The following is a 27,848-nucleotide window of genomic DNA, read 5'->3' as shown; positions in this document are numbered from 1 at the left end:
AAATATTACCTGACATTCAAAATAAACGTTCACTTAGGAATTTCAAAAGAGAAGAGGATTACTATGTACTGTCTTTTCTACATTGTGTCCCTCTAAATGATAAATAAGAGGAAATGATTGCAGTCTAAGTGGAAGGATTTTATTTTTCTGCAATGCAACATAGTTCAAACTGAAACATGATATTAAACAAGAATGTTGAGTGAGACCGACTTCATCTGAACTTAAAAAAAATTGTTACTCAACTAGGAAAATTGTTATTCCTTCACAGATCTGCTTGTTGTGTATAAGTTCTTATAACCATTTCGATTGGTTTTTAATATCAAAAATATTTTAAACAGTAAATCTTTGGATTGTCAGTGTGTGCTGAATTTGTCCCGGCCCCCTACGGGCAGCTTGAGGCATTGCACGCAGCACTTGAGATGCTGAACTGATGGGTGGTGAGGCACTAACTACATAGGGGAGTGGCTCATCATGAGACACTTTATACTGGGACGATAGCACCCTGCGGCAGGTAATCCGTACCTGTGACGAAAGGATTTTCGATTAATATCCGTTTTGTTTATTTGTTTGTTCCTCTCTGAAACGGCTTCACTGTGCGAAGTTAAATGTTATTTGTCTGCTGAAGTTGAGAACATTGCATACATTGTGTACAACGAGGATAAAACAGTCTGCTGCTTTTTACGAGAAATGGATTCCAACGGCACTGCTGATAAACAAGGTAAATTCTGAATGAAAAGCGAAATGTGTTGAAATTAAATGAACGTGATTTGTCGGTGTTTGTGCGCAACAGAAGTCAATCGACTAACATCTTAAAGTTGAGTTTGAGAAGCGTGAATGTCCAGACCTGTAAACCTGCACGCGCTCTTGAGCTCCAGCCACGCGCAACTCGATGTTATCCGCTGCTTGTTAAACATCATACTTTGAAACATGATGCATGCAAAGTTGTGTTTATCGATGTTGCAACGTTTGTGAGTGACGTTATGTCATGTTTTAGATTGTTATATCTACTTTTAATTATAATTCCCTTCAGAATTGTTTTGTATTTATATTTAGGTGTATTTGGATCAGTATTAACCTATTAAGAGCACTTTAAAACTATTGCAAAGCACAGATTTTTGTATCATTGAGCTTTTTATTTGTACAAGGAAAAATGGCCAGATGAATGGCTAGTGTGTAGTGTAAATAGAACGGGCATTATTTTCATGGCACACCCTTAGCAGTTGTATTGTCATTTGTTGGGTGTGTTTATTCATCTTACTACAGTGCTCCAATTTTGCAGCAATACAATCTACTACATTTTCTATTGAGGATGAGGGAGAGGTTTCAATAGCCTGAAGCAACATTCCGTCTCGCATAGCATATCCCTTTCATTACTTCAGTTCCTCTACCTGAACGTCTGACAGATAATGGGTTTACCCACTTCTTCAAATAAAGGTTCAGCTTCATTGTTTAAGGCCTAAAGAAGTTCATAATCAAAGATTTAAGACGAAACCCTGGTGCTGATGTGTTCTATAACATGAGTCACATTTGAGTTCTTGGAAAGCACAATGGCATTCTAGAACATGCTTGTTGTGTATACAGATTGTCTGTGTTATCCCGCTGTATCTGTGGCTTGGATACCAAACCTGTAAGACTTTCTTTCTTCAGCGGAAGACAAAATAACCTATTTTGAAAAATGTTTGTAACCAAACGACAATTGACTTTCATTGAGTGGACACAAAACCACTTAAACATGTCTCAAACTCTTCTTATGTGTTCCACAGAAGAAAATCATTCAGATTTTAAACTTCATGAGACTTTATATATAATGACAGATTTACTGTGTGTTTTTGGATAAACTGTCTCTCTAAAGGAGACATCCATCACTTTTTCCCTAATTCCAGTGTTATTTCAACCTTGAAATTATAACATGGCCTGAATATCTTCAGTGCAGAATGCAGATCAACATTACATCGCTATGCAAGGTGCAGTGTTGGGTAAGTTACTGTGAAAAAGTAATGAATTACTAGTTACTCATTACATATTCAATAGTGTAATGTAGATTACTGTCCAAATTACTCTGTCCAAAAAGTATTTAGTTACTCATTACTAATTACTTTCTATATCCTACATCAACATTGATTAGTTAAGTGATTCAAGAATATACATGAAACGGCTTATTGAATTCATTCAAATAATATTATTAACTGACCAAAGTATTACAAATGTGAGAATTATACATTAAAGCACGGATTTTAAAGAAAGACTTTGAATTTTGAAGTCAATTACGCTATTGCACACGCATAAATTTAACAAAGTATTTAGTTTAATAACATCAAAAGTAACTGTATCTAAATTACAGAAAACATATGAGTAATCCCTTACTTTACTTTTTCAAGGGAAAAGTAATTAAATTACAGTAACTAATTACTTAGTATCTAGTTACACCCAACACTGGCAAGGTGTAGAAAGCAGAGCCGAGTATTCAATCAGGTATCCACTAGATGGCGCCATTGGTTCTCGTCACAAATAATAGAAAATCCCAACAGGTATTTCACTACCCTTTTCGTATTTTCGCGGTTTTGTGCTTTCATAATTATTATATTTATATTGAACTGTGTTAAGTTACCATGCTTCAAGTGTTGTTTTAGTTTTATGAGCAAATTTATCAGCGAGTCATCGGATCAGACAGGCGCACTGTATCTAGGAACGAACTTTGAATAGTGCACGCCCCTAATCCTTAGATAGACGGCACACAGTCATCGGGTTATGATTTCGGCTGCCTTTTCCATACGTTGATTTCATTCTGCGCGGAAAACTCACACCATGCAGTGCGTACGAAAACAAAATGCACGGAGCAAGTCTCAAGAGTTACTACACAGCGAGCACATCAAGGCAATCGCGAGCGACAACATGAGAGGTCTAGGTAAGAGTATACAAATAACAATCGGCATTGTCGCATCTCTTGTGTACGTTGTAACTATGCTTTCTAACTTTAATTTACAGTTGTGATATTTTATACAAGTCGGTTCATTGGCCAAATGTTGAGCACAAAATTCTTTCTAGGGAGTCAGGTTACTAGTTTATAGCTATTGTCTTTAAAAGAACAGGAGCAAGTCACACCTGTTGATTTATGCTTGTGTGTATATTGCTCCTAAATACACACCACGCCTTAAATAATGAATCTTTGCTCTTAAGTGTCCCGTTTTCAAGTAATGACTGCGGTCTGCTGTTATTTGCATACGTTTTAAGCCACGTTTTATTTCTCTGCATGTTGACTCATGAATGAGGTAGTCTCCTTCCTTGTTTGAGCCATACTGTGCCAATACAATTCTTTTGTGTCTCTCATGCAAAAAGGATCCACAGATCATGCTTAGAAAAGGAAACAATTACAGCTTTGAAAGGATGAGAAGTCTTGATTTTTTTTTTCATCCTATTAGGTTTGGAGGGTGATACAGACCTGCAGTTCTTGCTGAATGGAGGGGATCTTGTGAAAGTGCGCTCAAACTCATGGAAGAAGAATCGCTACTACAAGCTGCAGGAGGACTGCAAGACAATGTGGCACGAATCCAAAAAACCCTTGAAGTCCAAACAGACCTGTGAGTAGGAGTTGACATGGGTGTGGTAAAGCCAGCCCTTTCTTTGCATGTGTGGAGTGTCGGCCCACCTGTCCTGCATTGACCCGTGTTGTATTTTGTGGGAATGAGCGACTGTGCGATGTTATCTTCACGGGACAATTCCCGTCCATCGTTTAATGTTATTTGGCGTATTAATAATATTTTAATCGTGATTACGATTTTTGCTTCCCACAATTAACTGAGCATAATCCTTGTGATATTAATGTTTAAAATGCAGGCACAAATTTTGAAAAAAGGTCGGAAAATCACAGCAAAGCTTATATCTTTTAAACTGACACTTCACAGGACATCTCTTTCACTGCATTTCTACTATAAAGGGTGACCACTGATTTATCAACAGTGGTGTGTTTAGATGATTGATTACGTGCTTTGAAATACGGTGTTGAAGACGTTCAATGGCAGCAGATTATAACATATTCATTGGCTGTAAAGTATAGGCCTAATAAACATGCTGAAGTGAAATTAAAAACAAAAGTTCTGAACTGTCCAAATAATCGTGTTTTTATACACCTTGATAAAAAATTAGAGCGAAATAATCGTGATTATAATTTTACTCATGATCGTGCAGCCCTAATTTTGCGTAATTTTTACGTGTTTTATAATGCTGGTATTTAAGTTCAGGTTACCAAACCTGTGTAAATTATGTTGTTCTGAACACTAGGATAGATATTTGAAAGCTTGTAACCAAACAGTTTTGGGGCACCACGACTATTGTACAGAAACTACTTTAGTCGTCAATAGTGCCCCAAAACTATTTTAAGTTCCCTTATTCTTCAAAATACAGAATCAAGAATTTCATAGAGTTTTGGTGGAACAACTTAAAGACAAGTCTATGGGTGAACTAGGAGGTATATTTTATGTATATTTTTTATTGAGTGGTCATAAAATAATACGACTATCCATCATTTTTAACTAGTTTCTGTTGAGGAAATCGAGGCGGTACGAACAGGCCGACAGACTGAGGGTTTGAAGAAGTACACTGAGGATGCAGTGGAGGGTCGAGCGTTCTCCATTCTGTTTAAGGGACAGCAGAAAAGCCTGGACCTGATCGCCAGCTCTGACGAGGAGGCCAAGAAGTGGGTCAGCGGTTTGGAGAAGGTCGTATCAAACACGAAAAATCTCACCCCACTAAAGAAGACTGCGCAGTATCCTTCTCAAATCCCTGAAGCTTTTAGGTATGACTAAAAAAATCTTAGCTAGATAGAGGTCATATATTGTCCTTACATCAGCACTCTAGCTGGATCTACAGCTGCATGAGTAAAGCAGATTCAAACTTGGACAAGAAGATGAGTCCTAAAGAGCTGAAGAGCTTTCTGCAGCACATAAACATTGCGGTGGATGATGAATACGCAAAGATCCTCTTTGAGGTATTTTTTTTTTAATAACACAGAATAAATTTAGTTAAGTGTCAAATATTTCAGTCAAAAAGCTATATTTGTATCCCTCTGCCTGTGAAAACCATGGTGAAATCATTTTTTGTGATTGTTGGTTTTTTATATAATACCGTCATCATCATCATCTTAAATATTTTAAAGAATACTCTGTGAAAATATAACCTTGATGTGTTGACTGAGTAAGGCCATGTCAAAGATCAAAATCATATTGAAATTAATCTTTGAATTTACAGTTTGATGCTTGTTATCTCATAATGATATCATGAGACTTTAGTCTGGATTTCACAGACAGGATGTCATATGCTTGTAGACGTTATGGGAATGTAGATCCGATGTCATGTGGACTGAATAGCCTTTAAATTGTTATGTAGTCCAAACAGTGTAGAAAATTGCAAAACGTCAAGTTACAATAAATTCTCTCCTTTAAGAAATGTGACGCATCCAAATGCGGATACCTGGACGGAAAGGAGATCGAGCATTTCTATAAAATCCTGACTCAGAGGGAAGAGATCAACGTAATCTATGGGAAATACGCAAAGACGGGTGGTCTCATGAGTGCCGCTGACCTGCAGAACTTCCTGTTGAAAGAGCAGATGGAGGACACGTCTCAGAGCGATGCTCTTCAGCTGATTGAGAAATATGAGATTGACGAAAACGGTAACTGTTGTATCTGACCCTCAGTTTCAGTTCATTATTCAGCTAAAACCACATTCATTTCAGAAAATTCTCGGGAGTAAGTTATCTGTTTTAAACCCTTCCAGCCAAAGTGAAACAGCTAATGACAAAGGATGGCTTCCTAATGTACCTGCACCAGCCGGAGGGCCTGATCTTTAACCCGACCCATAAGAGTCTTTACCAAGACATGAACCAGCCTCTCAACCATTATTTCATCTCCTCCTCTCACAACACATACCTGACGGAGGACCAGATCAAAGGACCCAGCAGCACTGATGCTTACATAAAGTACAATATCATTTGACTGTAGTTTGATTGTGATAATAAACCCAGATTCGGTCTCTCAGTGAAAAACTAGTGTAAAGTTGCCATGTCTTGTTCCAGAGCGCTTCTAAAAGGCTGTCGCTGTGTCGAGCTGGACTGCTGGGATGGATCTGATGGCGAGCCGGTCATTTATCACGGACACACTCTCACCTCGAAGATCCTCTTCAAGGATGTCATCAAAGCTATTAAAGACTTTGCCTTTAAGGTATAAAGATCAAGGCTGATATTTGTTTTGGGACTTGAAGAGCTTGTCCTCTTTTCCGTTAACGGTTGTTTTATTTTTGAACAGACGTCTGAATATCCTGTGATCCTGTCTTTGGAGAACCATTGCAGTGTGGAGCAGCAGCAGATCATGGCTCAGCACATGATCTCCATCCTGGGTAGCGCTCTGGTCACCAAACCCCTCGGCGATAAGATGCCCACATGTTTTCCTTCCCCTGAGGTTAGCAACAGGATACACATTTTTTTGAAGGCCACTGATCTGTATAGTCAGGCTTTAGTCTGTTTTTGAAAAATTTCTATTACTGTTTGCTGCACACTTTATGGTTGTTTTATGTGACAATGTGTTGTCAATGCCAATTGCAAATCAAATATTTGCTTAAAATTTGTTTAAAGTTTTTAAAACGATCAAGCCTTTGAATAAACCAGTTGATGTGGATTGGACAGTGATTATTTCTAGCATGTCTCAACAAGAGATTGCTTTTCAAGTTTTGTGTGGAATGTAAGGAATGCACGCAGCTGGTCTTTTTAAATCACCTCTGTGTCTCAAACTATGTTTCAGACTTTCAGTGATATATTAATTACAAATTTCCCATTTTTGAGAACACAACCCTGACTTTTAGTATGTACCACACTCTCACACAGCACAGATATTACACGAAGCAATAGCAGAGTTATGTGATGTTGTTTACTGTTCGGTGACTTGCTTTCAAAGCTTCATTGAATTGCTATGGTGACTCGTATGCTGCTTTGCCTGCAGGGGGATGGGTCATTATCATAGCTTACATAACATTTGTTTTCCACTGCCTGCAGTCAAGGTGTGGCCTTGGTCATTGGCACAGTCAACAATAGTGTCACCGGTCTCTTCTAGGGTTTCATTTGCGGAAGCTTTTTCCTAAAACTAAAGGTTAAGAAACAACTCGCTGTTCTTCTGCTTGTGATATTAAATTCAGGATGCAGTGAATATATTGTGTGATGAATGTACATTTTTATTTTGTAAAAGGACCACTTTGTCTGACCAGTGGTAGATTGGTAACTCGCTTAATTTTTTTGTTGCGTTAGTGTAAACTGTTTCTAAATGCCTTTTGTTAAAGAATTTAAGTGGAGTCACACATGACTTGCCAGTAAATATAATTGTTTTATCGGAGAGTTCATGTAAAACTGGTTATTCTAAACATTGATTCAACATTAATGGTCCAGTGCATGAAATTTTGCGCCATCTAGTGGTCAGGTTTGGGAATTCCAACAGCTCCCTCCACTGCTCGCCCCTCCCTTTCCAAGCACTACGGTGGCTGACATGGGACAAAGATGTCATCATGTTTTCACTTCTTTGCTGAAGGATATAACGTATTTACAAAACGTGTTCTGTGGGGCAGTTTGTCCGTTTAGAGCTACTGTAGAAACCAATGTATATGAAGTAGATAGAAATTCTCATTCTTGGGTAATAAAAACATACGCTTCATTATGTGAGGTCTTTATACACCTCTGAGCACATAGTTATGTATTTTATATAGCATTTCTGTTAATAGATCCTCCACAAAATGACGCACAGAACCTTGAACTCAATTCTGTTTACTGTCTGGGTCATGTTTGATATAATGTTGTTTAAGATTGTATTCTGTTCCTATTTCTTCTAGGAGCTAAAAGGTCGGTTTATAGTCAAAGGGAAGAGCCTGGGCAAACTTGAGGACACGTTTTCAGATGAAGCTAATAAAGCAGATGATGGAAGTGTAACGGAGGAAGAGGACGACGAAGGCGATGAAGAGCAAGAAAAGTCTAAGGTTAGCTGGTTTCAGTAAGCATTCTCTCTTAATGTGCACATATAATGTGGAAAGTTATAACTTGCAGACTACACTTTCCCCAAACAGACGTCAAAGTCACTGAAGTTAGCAAAGGAGCTGTCGGATATTGTCATCTACTGCAAAAGCGTTCACTTCCGTGGGTTTGAAGATTCTCGGGACAAACAGTCTTTTAATGAGATGGCCTCCTTTAAAGAGGGAGAGGCTGTAAAGCTGGCAGAGAACTCTGGTATGATGTCTTGACTCGACTACACACAACAGAAGCAATTTACTTCTGAATCAATGTTATGAGACATAGACGTGGACTCTGCTCAGCTTATCTGATTTATGACTTTATTATATGGCTTTACAATTATGCATTTGATAGGTGTTTGTTGTCCAAGTGACTTGCCGTGTCAGTATCTGAGATTCCCTTGGTTTTGCTGTGCATTTTTACTGTTCATTTTCTTATGTAAACACACAATCTACAACAAATAAAGCAAGCATAAGTGTAAATGGAAATAATCATTTATTTTTCTCTGTCACAGCAAATGAGTACATCAGTCACAATATAGACAAACTCAGCAGAATTTATCCATCTGGACTGAGGGCAGACTCTTCAAACTATAATCCTGTGCCTCTGTGGAATGTTGGCTGTCAGATAGGTAAATCTGATATCAATTGCTTATTCACCAATCTTGCTACTAAAGAATGAAACTAGTGTACATTCAGTATGTACACAACAAGGCTAGTCATTGTGAAGGATGTTGTTTACAGGGTCAACACGGTCATGGAAACCTGTTAGTATAATATCCTCCTGACACTATGCAATTGGTTTTTGTCCACTGTGGTCTGAATGGGTCTGAGATCTCTAACACTGGGTTCACAAGTAAATTATATATCGCGTCAATCTCGACTTCGCGAAGGTTGAAAATACTTGTCAGATCGCGTCACTCGCCCGAAAAAAACAAACTTATCCCGCAAGTGTTGAACATGATTGTTCGCGTTTGGTGTGAACCCAGCATAAGTCAAGCACAATTGACAAAATCCACAGTTTAAGTTTAGAGGACATCTTGGGCTTTCTAGTGATGCCTGATTTTCGGGGATGACGGACCACAAATACTTCTTTTCTAAATGGCTACTACAGTACACAAGCCTATTTTTTTTTAGTGTGTGATGTAGTGAACATCAGGACTTTCTAATTCCTGTATTTTTATACATAAAAACTTATGTGTTATCATTACATTTTGTAATGAAGCAAGATCCGATGTCCACTAGGGGACGTTTTTTCTGTTGTAAAGTGTTTCTTTTAACCAAAATCTTTAAATTTGGTCAAAAGAATCTAAATGTCAAACCCAAACTTTATCTGGGTTTCAGGAGGATAACATTTAATTGATTTTCAAATCTATTTTATTATAATATTTTAACAAAGTATAATATAATAATATACATGATTCTTCTATGACTATAAATTACAATGCTTATAAAAATTATGTACACAATTATGTTTTAAATTGGGCATAGTTAGAAAACAATATTTATAAGACATTTTATAATGACGAATGACTAGGAAAATGATAACATTGGAGAGGTATGAAAACTCAGAGCACTAATCTCTTGTTTCTTTACTCTTCAGTGGCCCTCAACTTTCAGACGCCCTGCACAGAGATGGATCTGAATCAGGGACTTTTCCTTCAAAACGGAAAGAGCGGCTATATTCTAAAGCCTTCTTACCTGCGGGACCGAGCCACAGAGTTTGACCCCATCACTCTCACTAGAGGACCGTGGTTAAAGCAAAAGATTCTTCACGTGATGGCAAGTGGACATACAACATTTTGGACTGATATAAGCGTTTTACACATGAATTTTATGTTTCACAATGATTGCTTTTGTATTTATATACTGATGTAACATGTTAAACGCCATTACTGTTTATCAGGTGATCTCAGCCCAGCAGTTACCCAAAGTAAATGAGAGCAAGCACTCAGTTGTGGATCCTTTAGTTCAAGTGCAGATTTATGGTGTGCCAGCAGATACAACCATGAAACAAACACAGTACATTGAGAATAACGGTATTATATTTTGTAGACTTCTAAACAGTCAGCAGGCGGAGAAACACATGCTTGTCAGCTAAACGGACTTCTCTCTTCTTTCAAGGGTTCAACCCAATGTGGAATGAAAACTTCCAGTTTGAAGTGTGTGTGCCGGATCTAGCACTAGTGCGCTTTTTGATCGAGGACTATGATTCTACATCAGGGAATGAGTTTATTGGGCAGAACACACTTCCCTTCAACAGTCTAAGAAATGGTGAGTGTTCGAATCACTTTCTGTATGAATCAGATAGTCAAGTGCATAATTTCTCTGCTCTTAAGGGGCTTAATGACTTGTTTTACTACAGGATACCACCATGTGCCACTGCTCAACAAGAATGGAGATCTGATTTCCCCGGCTGGGCTTTTTGTTCACATCATGGTTGTTAATTCTGAATAGCGCATACATTAGCACAGCTCAGACTGAATCTGATGTGATCTCGTGCATCACCACATTTAACAATGCAGGCATGTCTTTTTTTTAACGGTAGGCATCAAATGAGGCAGCTCTTAATATTAAGAATTTTACTTTTTTAAGCTTTTTTAAGACGTACAGTTTAGCAACTGCATATGATGATCTCAAGTTCAATTACCACATTTTTTAACTCATAATTCACATTATAGATTTTTGTATGCTATTTGCACTTCAAATTAGCATGCTGCACATTCATTTCAATCTTGACAGTCGACTGTTTTAGGTATCCATTTTTAGCAGAGGAACAATTTTTCAAGCTTTATCCAATCCAATCTCGCAATATGTTTGTAAGCCTGCATACATCATTTTCTTTGTCTTTTATGTAGCTTTTATTTCATAAGGTACTGTGTCATGCGTCTATTGGAACATTTAATAAAAAACTTGCAAAAGTCAGTGATTCTAACTAAACTTATTGCCAACTGTACACTACCTTGTGAAAGATAATAAACATAAATTATTTAAAAGTGTGTTGTTATTCTGCTAATTCTGCAATGGTTTCAAAAAAGAGAAATCCATTTATAAATGTATCTTGGCCAAGGGGATAGCAGCCACTTATATCATGATCAGTTGTATGCATTTCTTGTTGAAATCTATTATTATTTGAAACTTCAGGATGGTTCTGTCTGATGTTATAAATCAACTTCACAAGCTGTCTTTTGTTGCCATCTGGTGAGAAATGATGTTTTATTAACAAAGTTCGGGAGGAGCACGTGCAAATAATTAAGCAGCTGCACGGCATCAGAAATCACGCAGCTGCCCGGCATTAGCAATCACATCACTTATCCTTCCAAACCAGAACGAGCTCTATAAATCGTGAAACCGCCTTACCTCCTTCATTCATAGATTTTTGCAGCATACAGCAGCATGTCTGAGATCGACAATTCTGAAATGGAAAACAACGACTTCTTTGCCGACCAGGGTCCCTCAGAAAACTCGACCGCTCACCAAAGCACCAGCACAGGACAAGAAGCTGTTACGGGTAAGAGGACAGAGACACCAAGAGGCTGCCAGCCCTCCCGCACCGTCCGTCACACCCCAAAACGACGAAGCAACACGGCGTCATCTACTCCGCCATCCAGGGCATCAGCAGCTTCTTCCGCCTCTTCCTACACCTCGGCTCAACGCTCGATTCCTGAGATGAAGAAATGGACAGTCGTAATCCTGAGACAGGCTCTAGAAAATGCAGACATCCCTTTCTCCAAGAAGGCAACAAAGGCGGAGTTAAACCACCTATACACCTCCAGCCTGCCCGGAGTTCTAACAACCGCTCCGACATCAAAACTAAAAGCCGCTGACAAGACCTGCAGCACCACAATCCTCCAACACCAGGAATCGTCTACTCCAACCGCGGCTAGGAAGAGGCGCCGTTCACCAAGCAAACAAGGACGGCACTCGGCCAGCCTAAGCCACGCCCCGGACCACGCGGACACCAGCAACCAGCCGGCTGCAGGATCACCCGAGTCCAGCACCTCCGACGACTCCACGCCGGTCCATCACCACCACGGCGGCGCGAGCACGCGCCCGCCAGCGGCAACCCTCCCTACCCTATCCCACTATCCTCCGTCCCACTTTCCCTCCGGTCTCTGGCCTGCAGCCCCAATGCCTTCAGATACCGCGAGGTTGCCTCCGGCACAGGCGCAGGCCCAAACCTTTTTCAATTTTCCTATTGCCACAGGCTCTGGAGCCGCCCAAAGCGTGATGCTGCATCCGTACGCGGCTCCAGCAGCCGCCCCTTTGTTCCCACACACCACATCCCGTGCCGCCTTCACCATTCACTCCGCAACACCAATAGCCATCCCCCCGAACGCACCAGCCTGGGAACCTCCTCCCGTAGCCAGCAACATTACGGACCAGATATTAGCCGAAGTTCAGGCAGCTAGTTTCAGAAGCAGTCCAACACCCCACCCTAGTACCTCCCTATTCGTAACCAATATTCCCCTAGGCCACCCACTGAAGCCTCTCCTTGACGTCTCTCTCAGCCACATCATCCTCTCAGTCTCCCCCAGGACCCTACAATCTTATCTCACAGCTTGGAAATGTTTCAAATCGTTCCACGCTAAATTCATCCTAACATTCCCAGACTTCTCAATGCTAGCCATCACCTCATTCATCTCCCACCTAAACACCTCAAAAAACCTCCAAGCCAGTTCCATTAAAGGATACCTAAGCGGATTAAAATTTTTCCACAAACTCATTTTCGGATCACCTTCACCCCAAATAGCCAGCTCACAGACCTCCATACTGATCAAAGGCATCCAAAGAGCCCACAACTCCCGCCCTGACCCCAGAAAACCCATAACACTAGAAATACTAACTAAGTGCATAATCACTCTCCGCCAAGGCTACCACTCCACGCACACTGCCCGCACACTGGACGCCATGTTCATATTAACTTTTTTCGGTTTCCTCAGATGTTCAGAACTCACTATCACATCCAAATTCAATCCAGACATCCACCCCACCATTTCAGATCTCTCCATAATGGATGACGACACAATATCTTACTTTATTAAACAGAGTAAGACAGACCAAACAAAGAGAGGCCATCTAATATACATATTTAATCTACCATCAGCTCTCCAACCATACCAAACCCTCCAAGCCTACCTCCAGCTCAGAAGCACACAAACCCTAATCCCCTCCGACCCTCTCTTCGTAGACGATTTCAACCGCCCCACCACGCGTTTCTGGTTCCAGAAACACCTCAAGCTAGTCTTGATCCAATCAGGCATCCCAGCCGATAACTTTTCCAGCCACTCCTTCAGAATCGGAGCAGCCACAACAGCGGCCTAAAAAGGACTCTCCCAGCACCAAATCCAAACACTCGGCCGCTGGTCTTCAGAAGCTTCCAAAAGCTACATTCATTCCGATCGTTCCCACATTAAAGAAGCACACCGAACCCTCATCAACCAAAACCGTTAACCCCAGCCCGCCGGCAATCCCCCACACACACCAGCAGCTCACAACCACAGCCTTTTCCTATTTTTCCACACTGCCGCAGCAGTGCTACCCCAGCAGGGGTCCCTATCCATATCTCACACTGCAGCAGCAGTGCTACCCCAGCAGGGGTCCTTTCCTATATTTCACACTGCAGCAGCAGTGCTTCCCCAGCAGGGGGGCTTTCACCTGCATTTCACACCGCAACAGCAGTGACGCCCCAGCAGGGGCTTTTATCTCTATTTCACACTGCAGCAGCAGTGCCACCCCAGCACGGGGCCTTTACCTGTATTTCACACCGCAGCAGCAGTGCCACCCCAGCAGGGGTCTTTATCTATATTTCACACTGCAGCAGCAGTGCTTCCCCAGCAGGGGCCTTCACCTGTATTTCCCACTGCAGCAGCAGTGACGCCCCAGCAGGGGCTTTTACCTATATTTCACACTGCAGCAGCAGTGCCACCCCAGCAGGGGTCTTTTTCTATATTTCACACTGCAGCAGCAGTGCTCCCCAGCAGGGGTTTCCATCTATATTTCCAACTGCAGCAGCAGTGCCACCCCAGCAGGGGTCTTTATCTACATTTCACACTGCAGCAGCAGTGCTTCCCCAGCAGGGGCCTTCACCTGTATTTCCCACCGCACCAGCAGTGACGCCCCAGCAGGGGCTTTTATTTCAACTGCAGCAGCAGTACCGCCTCAGCAGGGGCCTCTATCTCACACTGCCGCAGCAGTACAACCCCAGCAGGGGTCTTTATCTATCTCACACTGCCGCAGCAGTACAACCCCAGCAGGGGTCTTTATCTATCTCACACTGCCGCAGCAGTACAACCCCAGCAGGGGTCTTTATCTATCTCACACTGCCGCAGCAGTACAACCCCAGCAGGGGTCTTTATCTATTTCACACTGCAGCAGCAGTGCTTCCCCAGCAGGGGCCTTCACCTGTATTTCCCACTGCATCAGCAGTGACGCCCCAGCAGGGGCTTTTATTTCAACTGCAGCAGCAGTACCGCCTCAGCAGGGGCCTCTATCTATCTCACACTGCCGCAGCAGTACAACCCCAGCAGGGGTCTTTATCTATCTCACACTGCCGCAGCAGTACAACCCCAGCAGGGGTCTTTATCTATCTCACACTGCCGCAGCAGTACAACCCCAGCAGGGGCCTGCACGGCATCAGAAATCACGCAGCTGCCCGGCATTAGCAATCACATCACTTATCCTTCCAAACCAGAACGAGCTCTATAAATCGTGAAACCGCCTTACCTCCTTCATTCATAGATTTTTGCAGCATCCCACCTCCACCCCGACTTCTCACCATAAAAAACTATTTTCTACCCAAAAGGGGGGGAAAGCGCTCGGGGCACGGGCAAACAGAGACCAGAGCCCTCGCCCCGAACAAAGGGGGAGCGCTCCGGGGTCGGGAGAGAATGCCGACCCCGGAGCCCTCTCCCCGGACAGCACGCCAAATACGCATACTAAATTCTCAGCGTATCCACGCTGCCCCCCCTTTAATTATTTGCTAAGGTGACCTCGTGAAACTATGATATGACATAGAACATAAGGAGCAGAATAGAATATGATTTCTAGTTAACCGAACCAGGTTAAACTTTCCAATTAATGTGATTCCTGAAATTCAAGTGGATTTTGAGAGTTCAAATTAATATTCCTGGTTTAAAGTAAACAAAGCTCAATCAAGTACTGAATTTATAGCAAATTGAACAAATGTGAGTGTGAGCATTTCTTAAACTGTGCCGTTTTAACTAAAAATATGGTAACAAAGCTCTGCAAACTCCTTTTCAAAAACTAGGTTGCTACCTAACCCGTTGTAGTTGTGTTGTAATTCCAATACATTCTGAAATAATTTAAACTGATGATTCAAATTCTTTTAAAATATATTTGATATTTAATGATAAACTTACATCACATGACAGCAGTTTGAAGTTATAGCTGCATTCAGTGGCCCTAATTGGAGGTTGCTGGATGGGTGTTTGTGGGGAGTAGGGGGGCTCGTTGGTTGCGGGCGATTTTATTGGTTGGGGCTGTGTGGGTCTGGTTTGGTCTTGTTTTGTGGTCGATGTCGGACAACAGAGGAATAAAGTTACAACATGCCATTACCGTTTTCCCTGGTTGTTCCACTGTTTTCTGGTGTCGACCGTGGAGTGGGACCGGGTTGGAGTTGGACCTGCACGGTTTTCAGCGGGTGGGACTTTCTGAGTCGCGGATGGTGGGCTCTACCTCTTCCTCGTGGATATTTGCCCGGTGGCTTTTGGTCGGTGTCACTGAGTGCAGCGTCAGAGGGGATCTGGCCCTTCCTGCTGAGTCTGGTTTCTCCCGAGGTATTTTTTTCTCCATTAATCAATCATTGGAGTTTGGGCTCCTCACCACATCAGGGCAGTGTTGGCTTGCTCACCGGGAGACTTCATTTATATATTTATTAATTAGATCATATTTATCAGAATGATCTTGCTTGTTCTATAAACACTATGCACTGTGCTGTGTTTTTACCTTTATGTTTTTCCTGTTTGCTCCTGTAAAGCTGCTTTGGAACAATGCACATTGTGAAAAGCGCTATATAAATAAACTTGAATTGAATTTGAGTGTTTTTAAATGTAAAACTGTATTATAAGAGTTGATCTCTCCCTTCATTTCACAACCTGTTGCATCATTATTTGAAATCATTGCGAGACAAATTAAGTATGTCCAGATGTAAGCACAATATATCCTGTTGACCTTCACAAGATGTTCATAATCAACCTTAATACGCTGAATCAGCATTACTTGCAGAGTTCAAACCCACAAGAGCATAGCAAATTCTACAAAATGAGGAAACGTAATATTTCACATCTTTAACTGAAATTGTGTCTAAAAATGGCAAACTTAAGCTTTTGGACCCAACAGTACAGTTTAAAATTGTTATAAAGCATTTAGGCATCAGAGTCTATGGGTTAATTCCTTGAAATAATTCCGAACAAAAGGTGTGCTAAAACAAAACAAAACTCAAACAACCACGACTAAAGAATGCTGTCGTTTTAGTGAACTGCAATAAAAAAAGTGTCAAAAAAAGTCATTTTCTGTTTCTTAAAAAGGTGCTTTAATATGTCAGAGTCCGGAAGAAAACTTGCAACAATACAACCATGAATCAATTAAACTTGAAATATATTTCAAAATGACCACTGTACAGCCTCTCCAAAGTGACTTCAACCCAAGTGAATCTGTTCAACGTATAAAGTGTCTTATGGCTTAACTGTAACGACACAAATAAAGTAAAGACAAAATGTCAAATGTGTCAGCTTGAGACAATGAAGTGACAAAGAATTAAAACCGCTCTGCACCTGACACTTAAAGTGAAGAACAAAACCAAAAGTGTTCTTACATCAGATCATTGTGATGTCAAACGGTGAATGTGAATAATGCAAATGTGGAAAATATTGTGATTCACACCACCACATGAAATAAAACAAAGCCAGAAATATCTAAATATCCAAGTATCTTCAACTACCAGATTTGAAAAAGGCTGTACAGCACTATGACAAGCGACAAAAACAAAACACAGCGGGTGCGAGATAAACTAGGTGAAGGTCTCAAATACTGACAGATACATGTAAGAATCAATCGCTCTCCGTTGCCTGAGAGAGATGGAGAGAGGTAGACGACGAAAGACAAGAAAAGAGAACAAAATGAAGCAGATGAAGTATGACGTGACAGACTCTAGGCGGAGAGGTTATTGCCTGCTCAGCAGCAGAACAGGAGACACCACTGCTGCTCCTCTCATCTTAGGCACTGCGGTAGAGAGTCTGGGCAGCTCGCGCTCTCAACGGCAAGAATCCCAGCGGGAGAATCGGGTTCTTTTCAGATCTTGATGGGGGTCCGACCTAAAGCAACGGCCCGTCGAAGCACACAACCGTTCTTTAGCCGCACAGACATGTCCCTGGGCTGGTACTGTTTGTACCCTTCAGGGAGGTCTTTAGTAGTGTAATATACAGTGGTAGCAGCAACAGGGTATGATTTAAAACAATTTAAAATGATAAAGATGATGGACCTGTACCAATTGTCAACAATCCACTAATCAAACAAAGAAATCTTTAAAAACAGAAGGGATACATTTGCAATTGTGCATCCTGGCTTCTAAAGAAGTACACTTACCCTTGAAAGTCTAATAAAGAGGCAACAAATGCAGTGTCTACACTACTTCACCAAAGGCCATTGCCTGTAAAGTTTTAAAAAGACTAACGACAATTCTACCTGTTATAGTAACTGGGAATAATTTTGAAATGTCCAAACATTTGTCTACGAAATATTACGCTATAAAGCACCAATGTTACAACTGTCAAATTCAGTTGCTTAATCTTGGGCAGGTAAAGATGGCATCACATTGTAAGACAAACTAATAACGATTGGCACAATACAATCTTATAAGATTGTGTCTCCAAGTCTGGTAAGCAAGAGAGTTGGCAAGATAGGCCAGGGCAGACGAGAAGAATAACCTAACAAGTGCAAATGCATTCCTTTGCAAACAAACTAAACATTTACAAGTCTAGATAGAACCAATCTATATAAATGGTACAAGTTAAAGCCAAAAAGGAAACAGGGACTTAAAAACAAAAGCGCACAAGACAAAAAAATGGAGATGTGTACCCAGCTTTACATAATTAGAAACCTCTGGCCTCTTTAACAGTGCTTTTATAAAAAAAGAGCCTGCCCTGCCTCTATTTTAAAGCATATAATTCTTGTAAAGTTTAGGTTCTCTGGAAATACATTTGTGTACAAAATGTTATTTTTCCCCATAAAAATGACATTCAAAAAAGGCACTTTGTTGGGTCGAAGAGGAAAACCCACAGACCTTTAACCCTACAGATATATCTGCATAGTAACACCTCAAAGAACGGGTGTGACTTGAATCATTTCATTTCAAAAAGGGAAAACAAGATGTAGATTTTTTTTGGTTTGTCATAAGCAGTTTTCAAAAGAGAAAGATTTGAGCATCCTATAAATGGCAAAAAGTCTGTGTGTTTCCTATTGAGAACGCGGGTGGTGGTGATGTGTTCCTGTACTGTGAGGAGAGGATTGGTGGTAGCTTCAGGATGGAGGAGTTGCTCTGATCTCCACCGGGGGGCTCCACTTACTCCTCATCAGCCTGCTACCTGCCCCTAAGGTTCTGCAGAACTCCATACACGTCCTCCTCTTTGCTCAGTCCCTCAAAGAAAGGCAGCAGGTCCAGGAGCTCTGTGTCAGTCATGTCATCAAACCACGACTGCACCGGAACCTTCACAACACAGTAAAAACAGTAAGTCCAGATGAATATCACCCGTCACTGTCCTAACCAGATGATATGTGATAAAACCAACCATCTTAAATGGAATTTATTGCCATAATTCGATTTATTCCGGGTTGCTTAGTCTCAGACACGTCACTAAAATGTGAAAAAAGCATTTCAGCGATTTTATTTGGTTTCGGAATTTGAAAAATATAGCTCAAGAAAATATTAGGAGACCACTCTAGTTTTGGCTTTAATCTGCATCTCTACATGCATTACAGTTATTCTAGTCCAGTATCAGTTTACTTAAGAGAACAAACAGACCTCATGATGTGAAAGGCTGAGCAAATACCAAGATGTATAATAAACTGTAATAAACAAATCTGCCTTTTTCAACCAACCATTCATTTTTGAACTGATCCTAAAATAAAATATAAAATATAAAAAAATATATGAACTTGTTTTCTTGCAGTATTCAAGATCTGAAAATGTTGCATTTTATTATTTTAACTGGTTTGTCACAGTTCAATTTTCAGCAATTGATACAAAAAATATATTATGAATTTGAATATTACTTTTTTGGAATTAGGGAGAAATGTTATCAGTAGTTCACAAAATGAAACAAGAATGATAAAATTTACTTATAGTTATAAATTGTAAATTCAGGAAAAACGAAAATTTGATGTGGTCTTATGTTTTCTGCAGCTGTTAGAAAGATGTTAAATCTAAAACAGTTGACTTCCGTCTTGAGCTTAGTTTAACCAAATCAAGCGAACTAAATCTGTAAATGGCAAATTGTATCAAGGGATGTATAAGGACAGAACGCTAGAGTCAACAAACTTGAACGTTTATACAGACAAATCAAAACTCACAGCATTTTCGGGATGGAAAATGTAGGAAGCAGGAGAGTTGTCCACAATGATGACATTCCTGAGCTCTCTGCCGAGCCGGCTTAGGTCTTTAACATAGTTCCCTCTGTGGAAAACACAGGATTCTCGGAAGAGTCGCACCCGGAAAACACCCCACTGGTCCAGCAGGTCAGCCACCGGGTCGGCATACTGAAGCACACACAGAGATATGACATTTAGTCTTACAACTTATTTTATAAAGATGATAAAGCTGGTCATGCACTGTCTGAACTGTTATAACCCCTCTGGATCCTCCAGTGGCTCCCTGCAACAAATACAGAGCTAAAACACAGATACAGAGCAAAGCAAGCTGCTACGGCAACAAAACACACTATTCTACAAAGTGGATTGTAAGGAAACCTACAAAACCATAATCGGAAACAGTAGGTGCTCCTCAGTCAGAAAGCTTGCTATTAAAGCATATGAGCCATTATGACCTCCATAAAACAAACATGAAAGCGATCGTACCACAAGATCTAAACTACAGAAGGCTGCATACATTCCCAACAGCCAATGTGTCATCCACAGGTATGAGATAACATAACATGTCAGGCGCATCAGCTACAGATATGACCACAAATGAAACTTCACAGCATACCATTCAAGTTGCCAAACTAAAAGGATAGGCACTTTGGAAGGTGAAGGTAGCAGCGTGTGCATCTACGGCGTGGCTACTGGTACACAGCACGCAAGAGTCAGTTGCCATAGAGACACTTACCCATGCATTAGCGGCTAAAACAAACGCAGGCCACACAAAGACAAAGAGGGGAGTCAGATATTAGAAGAGCAGGTATGAAATCAACCCCAACCCAACAGGCATTATCATCCAGCAGCACATAAAATGGCCATCACAGCATTTTCATATGCATCAGTGTCAGCGGGTCTGAACCCCTTAAATAAAATTTGGGCTACTTAAGTCAAAGACGTGGGTAGAGTGGTATAATCAGTTTTTTGTCAACAATAAATGAGTGAAAGATGGAGTGTGGAAAAGACAAACCTTGGCTAGGCTGGCTGTGAAAAGCACACATTCAAACAGTTCGCCCATTTTCTGCAGGAACTCGTCCACGTGGGGTCTTTTGAGCACATATACCTATGAACAGGAGATAATGTTATGCAAAGAACCACTCAAGGTACAGGTACAGGTCACTTAGACAATTCAGTAATCACTAAGCGAGCTCATTCTTCATCGGCTCTTGTCTTGGTTACACAAGTAACACTCGCGTGGGCACTGATACCTATTGGTCATTGATTCAAGATTCAAGATTCAAAGGAGCTTTGTGGCAAGATAAAAAAATTTTACATTGTCAAAGCACAAAATTAAATATAAACATGCACAAATACAGATTAAGATAAAAATAAGATAGAATAAAATTAAAGTCTATAAGTAAAAAATATATATATATATATTTAGTATAAACAGAAAAACAGTTTTATTCAAAGTTATCAATGAGGGTGACAGTGTCAGTTTGTGTGTGTTGTCCTGTCAGTGTTGTTTTGTGTTGTGCTGGTTGTTCTTCGGTCGTGGCAGGCCTTTCATTGCATGTCTACGTGGGCAACGACGCTGAAGTGTAATTGAAAACCGACACTTAAACTACAGAGTAGAGGCTACGGCGTAGGTCCTACGAACGACTGTAACTTATGCTTTAGTCAACCTCATTGATTTAAAACAAAGCGACTTTTCATCACAAAAAGCAATCAATCACCATTCACTTTCATTGCACATAATAAAAGTGAATGGTTAATGTCAGTTTCTAAATCCTGCTTTTGTGTACCATTGTAGAAGGAATGTCGTATACAACACAATAATACAAAAATAATAATGTGTTTTTTACTTTTACTCCAATGTATAATAATTCATAATTCTCATAAACACTAACATATAAACTCATGTTTGTACGTCTGAATATGAAGACTGTGTGAGGAATATAAATCAAGCATACACGATTGACATCTGCTCCTTGAAGACATACGGCGGCCACCTAGTGCAAGTAATCATGAATAGGCCAACCAGGACAGACAGCCTATCCTGGATTACTTGAACAAGGTAACAGCCTCTCAGCCACTGGATTTTCCATCGATCATGTCTGACACTTCTACACATGTAAACAATTTGTGGTGAAACACTTCAATTTAATCATGTCCATCACTGTGATGTTATCAATGGATTAGGATTATTGTTCATTCATTGCTTCTACTAATCCTGTACCTGATGCACTGTGCCGTCTATCTCCACCGGTACGATGAAATCAGCATTGCTTATAGGCTGTGAGACACAGAAAAATAACAATGAATTATGACTGTTTAAGATTCTCAAACTCACATTTTATTATACAATGAATAACTCGGTTTTCAGATAAGGTAACAGTGGTTATCAAGAAGCCATAAACTTTACTACTTATTCAAGATGCCTAAATGCAATAAAACTAAACCATAAATTGAAACAGCAGAGGGCACTGTGGTTCTTTTATTACAAACCCTCCTGTACTGAGGGAACAAAAATCAAGTCAAGTATAAGGGAGAATTGAGATTTGTATTTCTTAATTGTCAGAAAAGGTTGAGAAACATACAAATTAGCTCAAATCAATTTGAACAATTACACCCCTGTACCCTGTAAAGGCCTGCTCATACCGAGAGCAATATTAATACTGTTTTTTTATCTAAAATAATCTAAATTGAAATGATAAAATGAATCTTACTAAAGAATCTAAATGTTCTAATTATTTTTAACCTAAAGCGAACAGCAGTCCCAATTATGACAATAATGCAACAAAGGAACAATATTGTTTTTTGGAGTTACTGAATGACTTAACTGGAGGATCTGAACTTTATCCTAGAGAGATGAATGAATTACCTTGAAAGAGCTGTGCACCAGAGTCTCATCCAAGTCTATTACCACACACTTCTTTCCATAGTCATTTATGTTAACCTCAGACAGGAGGTACTTCTCTGGAGGCTGTTGATATGCAAAACACACAGGTTAACTATTATCAACACAGACTAGTTTTATTCATATTTGTTGGAATGGAGGCACAGGAGTTGTTAAAAAGAAGACTGTTATCAAGCAAAGAGAGGGTGAGAAGCGGTCCCTGAACATCAACACATTTCCTCAGGAAGTTTCAAGAAAAGCTTCAGGCATAGGAAATGTGTTTCCTGTGGTGCATAGACAACACGTTCAGTTACACATCCCAGCTCTTCCACACAAAATGCTCCAACAGGAAGTGGAAAAGATCACAGCTGTATGTGGGGATTACAGGTTTTTCACACATTAATCAGAGAGGCAGGATGGGTAAGGTTAGAGAGGAGGACTTTAGCATGGCTAGCCTGTATGAAATCTCATCATGTTATATTTAAACTGCGGGGTGAACGGTCTCTCTCTCTTGATACAGTTGCCGAATCCTGCATGGGCTTTCTCAATAGAAGCGGAGGCAATCTTGTTATAGATGGAGGCAGTATGCTGTGGAGGCTATGTAGTCTAAATCCCTGTCTTTTTAATGGGATGAATCGAGCTTGGGAGGAAGCGCTGGAGTGCAGTCAAGATCCTGGTCCGAACTGCTGACAAACTTACGGTTTAGCTGGAGTATGTTCCTGTACAGTATACAAACAAAACTATGGAGTTACAGCAAATCAGCAAGCTTACCAGAATATTCACTGGGGAAGAATAAGGCACTTTAAAACTTTCTCTCAAAGGTCCAATGTATCATTTTTTGGTGGATCCATTGACAGAAATGCAAACGGTGTACACCTTACATAATGAAGCGTTATGTTTTATTACCTTAGAATAAGCTATTTTTATCTACATATACAGCAGGTCCCCTTGCGTGTCATTCACCATGTTGTTTCTACAGTAGCCCTAAACGGACAAACTGATCTACAGAGTGCGTATCACAAATACGTTATCGCCTTCGGCAAAGAAGCGAAAACGTGACAACATCTTAGTCCTGTGTCAGCCACCGTAGTGCTTCAAAACGGAAGGGGTGAGCGATGGAGCCGTGGCATGCAATTTGCAACCTCACCACTCAATTTCATACACTTGCTATGTCATGTTTTGGAAGATGATGGGGAAACCATTAAAGGATTCATTTACATCCATATGCAACCAAAATGCCTTCCATTCAGATGAACAGCACAACTGACGTGCTATCTATTTATAAAGGTAATTTGGGTGTTTTTATTAACTATGACCAAAAAGTTTCCCTGAAGCATAAACAATCTAGATCTATGATCACTTTCAAAACACAGCTCCATTTGACTGAACTCCATCACAGACAAAACCACTGGCATGAGTTTAGGGCTGGGCTATCTGTATATCCAACCAATGGCGGAGGAAGAAGGTCTGGCAAACCTCTTTGAATTCCATTCGGTGCTGGACGTGTTGTTTAAATCAGAACTAGTCATACTTCTTTAGAACACGTAGCTGTCATATTTAATAAGCTCCAAACAGTTAAAAGTGAGCAATGTCTTGACCCAAACTGCATGAAAAGATAGGCATTCCATCCGCCTCAGGAGTGCATGCAAGCCTCCGAGAGGCATCAGTCAAAGGGCATCACTTTCCACAGAGGCACGTCAAAAGGCAGGTCGAGTGCACGGGGGAGCGATGCTCCGTGTGGCATGCAAAAGCACAGACACAGTCAACGGAATGGATTCATACATACACTGGGAATAGGGATGACCTCAACCTGGTCACACTGGGTCATGAGAGATGAAGACGGAGAGGAAACATACAGGAGAAGAAATGAGATGCTGAACCACAAGACAAATGGACAATAATTGTGACACATGTGATACAGTCTAGATCGATGAGGAAAGGTGTGACGATTTTTTAACAGAAACACAATAGAAATGACGGGTATTTATTATAGAGGTCGAATCAGACCGGACATTAAGGTCTAAATACGTAACTGACACCTTGGAAGGATGTTTGGGGCTGTCTCACCTTTGGCGGAGCTCCGTTCTCCTCCACAGGAGGGGGCAGAGGGCTGCTGTTGTTGTTGGGGCTGGCAGGGGTTTCGACATCAGGACTTCTCAGGCAGCAGAACAATGAGCTGAAGATGCTTCGAGTTCTCTTCTTCTTCAGACTGCCGTTAGACAGCGAAACTGATGAAAGAACAGAAGAAAACCTGTCAAATCAGGCTTGAAACATTAAAATTGACTACGGTTGCATGGTTTGTAGGCTCATTCAATATTTGCTTAAATTAGTTTTCGGACATTATTGAATATTTATATAGATTATTTATTAAACATGATATACTTTATGACACCTACAATCCTAATGTTCATAAAGTTCACTAACTCTTGTATAAGTACTCTTGGTGTTAAACGCTTAAAGAGATAGTTCACCCAGAAATGAAAATTCTGTCATCATTTAATCACCCTCTTATTTCAAATCTTTATAAATTTCTTCTGCAGAACACAAAAGAAGATATTTTGAAGAAAGTTAGTATACTAGCAGCACTGGCCCCCATTCACATCTATTGTACAGACACAAAACCAATGCAGGTGAATGAGGTCCAGTCAACAATTCTTCCAAATATCTTCTTTTGGGTCCTGTTTTGGGTTTGAGATGACAAGAGGGTGAGTAAATGATGAAAATTTTCATTTCAGGGTGAACTATTACTTTAATAATAGCTCTGGATTATAATTTACTCTGGATTTTGTCTATAAATTGCACACTGCAAAGGCAAATGAACATCAAAGAGCCTTGTGGCCCCTCTCATTCTCCCAAACGCCCTAATAATAATCCACCTTCATTCCAGCACCACGGCAAATGTCTGAATGTTAACACTGAGGTCACCAGCGAGAGAAGGCCCTTTATAAATAGTGACAAGTAGAAAAAAAGATGAAACTAGACCCTGCTCGCTTACAAACCCCACCCCGTCCCCTTTAGGCTCCTAAACCCTAGTCCTTGCACTCATTGGCTGTCGACTCTAGCTCCATTTTAAGGGACAGAGCTATTTTCCCTCGTTCCTGAAGCTACAGGCAAGCAGAAGCGTGGAATGTTTGAGGGAGAAATAGAGAATAAGAGGTGCCTTGAGTGAGGAGGAGCTAAAAAAAACAAACAGCCAATGAGAGTCTGGCATCCCTCTCCCGCCCCTTTAGCCACCTCTAGACTAGTGCTCTTACAGTAGTCCCTACAGTTTATGTCTACATTTTTTTATTCAAGAAAATATGAGTGCAACATTTTACACACGTATTAACATTGTTGTTAAGGAGATGCTGATAACTACGGGAATGTATTTAGTGAAGATGAGGAGAGAAGCTTAAGAAATATAAGAGGAAAAGCATGTTCAGCCTCTGTATTTAGTAATCATCGTGAAAAAGTGTGATTAGAAAATCTTTTGAGTATAACAAAAACAGAAAACAATCCAATAAACAAGTTGTATTAATATTAGCTCGAATAAATGTAAATGTGAGACGGGGTCAATGCGGCACATCACATATATTACCATCATTAGAATAGAAGTGAAGGCAGAAAAAGATTCACCTGTCCTGTCTTAAATATCCTGTAATTATTACTCATTTTATTTACTTCCATCCAAATATCCAAACGTACTGCACGCTTTCATATAACACAGCTCTTTTTTTTTTTTTAAGGGAAACCAAGTCAAGTGAATGAGATCATCAAGGCAGTAATTGTGGGCTTCAATTAATTTGTTACCTAATAGACAATTGACAGGATGAGGACAGTTTTAGAAGGTTCAGATTCATTCTGTGCTGTTGTAACAGGACAGCTGTTTAAGAGATGCTCCACTCAGCCACCCTGAGGTCAAAGGTAAAGCCCTGCATGTGACCCATAAGAATTCCTCCTGTCACTGAGCCTGACATCCTCAATCCTGCAAAACTGCCTAAATGTCTATGCACCAGACGTACAGAAAGATCTCACATTAAAAAAAAGCACATTTTTAACAGAAACCAATTCAAGTTTATTAAACAACAGTAAATGTGACGTCTTAATGTATCCGAATTATTAAATCCACATGAATAGCACACCTACCCAACTATTCGTGCTGCCAACTTGTCTGAATGCACAACAAATCAAAGTCCACTATTATTTCACCTCATTGCTTAATAAAATAATACAACATGTTTTTAAATAAACAAACTCTGTTTTTTACACATTCTTGTAGCACTACAACATGTTTATGTTGGTCGCCATCCACATCACTGGTGACATAACCAAACTTCTCTCCAGTCTCTCCCAGTTACAACGTTATTACGACCACTGAGCTTTAATAAAAAACAAATGTCTTTAAAATGTAGTTGTGCATGAACAAACAAACACGGTGATATGAAAGCATATAAAAAATAACAAACTGTCAGGTCAAACAGAGAAAACATTCCCGATTTTTTTGCCCTATCCGCGGACGCACTCTTGCAGCCCGCTCGATTAAAATGGTGGGCAGAGGCTAACAAAACGCGTCGCGCCGATTAACTTAAACTCCAAAACAAACACGTCTCACCTTTCTCAGCATTTGACGATAGTATCTCCTCCTCCTTTGGGTTCGTAACCTGCGTTATTATGGACGTGTTGTCCATGGAAACAAAATGTTAGCTCCTTTTCCCAGCGAGTTCTAGCCGTCTCCGTGTTTCAGACCGTGCTAACAGCTAGTCGACTTAATGGCAGATTTCCAGCCAGCCAGCAGACTGCTGTCGCTCAGGCTAGCGTGGGCGAACGGACTGCACCCGACCACTAATCTTTGCGTTTTGTTGCATTAAAATAAGCGTCGCGGACACACATCTGACCAATTAGCCCGTAAGGATGCGCATAACAAAAACAAATTTGGCGAGCGCGGCTAACAAGTAACGTCGTTGAACGCAGGGTTGCTAATATGGGATAGCTTTAGCGAGCTGACCATGAAAGCTCCAAATGCGTGTCGAATAAATCACTCGCGCAATATGAGAACGCTTGCGATTAAACTCTTGAAGCTATCGAGGAGAAACACGACATCTGTGCGCTTAAATGATCGTCAAAATCGGCTTCTTCGTATTTTTCCGTGTTTTCTGATCTCTGCTTCCAATATGGAGACGGCGGGTGTTTGATATTCACGAGATAGAGCTGAGGAACAGCGGGAGGAGGTATTTTCTGGGAACCCCCTCCCTCATAATAAAAATAAAAGCACGTACGGGGCCCCACACGCAGCCCATCCAATGACAGACCGCGCAAGTTGACTGATTACTTTAACAGT

The 27,848-nt window shown here is 40.7% G+C and overlaps 2 protein-coding genes across 4 annotated transcripts; one reads left to right on the top strand and one right to left on the bottom strand.

The window, feature by feature from the left end:
* Positions 1-403: 403 nt before the first annotated feature.
* On the top strand, positions 404-11,025 carry plcd1b (phospholipase C, delta 1b). 2 transcript variants are annotated; one of them, XM_056744324.1, is made up of 15 exons: positions 404-718; positions 3,420-3,578; positions 4,534-4,762; positions 4,855-4,984; positions 5,440-5,668; positions 5,773-5,974; positions 6,071-6,215; positions 6,300-6,452; positions 7,867-8,010; positions 8,098-8,257; positions 8,556-8,672; positions 9,644-9,822; positions 9,947-10,079; positions 10,165-10,314; positions 10,406-11,025. In XM_056744324.1, the coding sequence occupies exons 1-15, from the start codon at positions 688-690 to the stop codon at positions 10,495-10,497; spliced, it is 2,253 nt and encodes a 750-aa protein (XP_056600302.1). In that variant the 5' UTR covers positions 404-687; the 3' UTR covers positions 10,498-11,025. The 2 variants fall into 2 exon arrangements, with proteins under 2 accessions (XP_056600302.1, XP_056600301.1); XM_056744323.1 differs by lacking the exon at positions 404-718 and adding an exon at positions 2,466-2,905.
* A 5,542-nt stretch (positions 11,026-16,567) lies between these two features.
* ctdsplb (CTD (carboxy-terminal domain, RNA polymerase II, polypeptide A) small phosphatase-like b) lies at positions 16,568-27,767 on the bottom strand. 2 transcript variants are annotated; one of them, XM_056743491.1, is made up of 8 exons: positions 27,123-27,767; positions 24,599-24,759; positions 24,318-24,350; positions 22,517-22,618; positions 21,872-21,928; positions 20,663-20,755; positions 19,630-19,815; positions 16,568-18,766 (listed from the first exon to the last, which is right to left on the bottom strand). In XM_056743491.1, the coding sequence occupies exons 1-8, from the start codon at positions 27,196-27,198 to the stop codon at positions 18,641-18,643; spliced, it is 834 nt and encodes a 277-aa protein (XP_056599469.1). In that variant the 5' UTR covers positions 27,199-27,767; the 3' UTR covers positions 16,568-18,640. The 2 variants fall into 2 exon arrangements, with proteins under 2 accessions (XP_056599469.1, XP_056599471.1); XM_056743493.1 differs by lacking the exon at positions 24,318-24,350 and having other exon boundaries at positions 27,123-27,764.
* Between the last annotated feature and the right edge of the window lie 81 nt (positions 27,768-27,848).

This window comes from Triplophysa dalaica, chromosome 3 (assembly GCF_015846415.1).
Source record: "Triplophysa dalaica isolate WHDGS20190420 chromosome 3, ASM1584641v1, whole genome shotgun sequence".
Lineage (NCBI taxonomy): Eukaryota > Metazoa > Chordata > Actinopteri > Cypriniformes > Nemacheilidae > Triplophysa > Triplophysa dalaica.
Note: the sequence above shows the minus strand (reverse complement) of the source record. Positions and strands in the feature narration are given on the sequence as shown.

What these genes read in the sequence shown, in the direction of transcription:
- ctdsplb (XM_056743491.1), bottom strand. Translation starts at nt 27,198, where the DNA reads ATGGACAACACGTCCATAATAACGCAGGTTACGAACCCAAAGGAGGAG. An exon ending in AGGTCATCCCTATTCCCAGT is followed by an intron (nt 22,619 to 24,317) that starts GTATGTATGAAT and finishes GCATATCAACAG; the next exon opens with CCTCCAGAGAAGTACCTCCT. An exon ending in TAGACGGCACAGTGCATCAG is followed by an intron (nt 20,756 to 21,871) that starts GTACAGGATTAG and finishes TCCTGTTCATAG; the next exon opens with GTATATGTGCTCAAAAGACC.
- plcd1b (XM_056744323.1), top strand. Translation starts at nt 2,806, where the DNA reads ATGCAGTGCGTACGAAAACAAAATGCACGGAGCAAGTCTCAAGAGTTA. An exon ending in CGACAACATGAGAGGTCTAG is followed by an intron (nt 2,906 to 3,419) that starts GTAAGAGTATAC and finishes TCATCCTATTAG; the next exon opens with GTTTGGAGGGTGATACAGAC. An exon ending in GAATGTTGGCTGTCAGATAG is followed by an intron (nt 8,673 to 9,643) that starts GTAAATCTGATA and finishes TTTACTCTTCAG; the next exon opens with TGGCCCTCAACTTTCAGACG.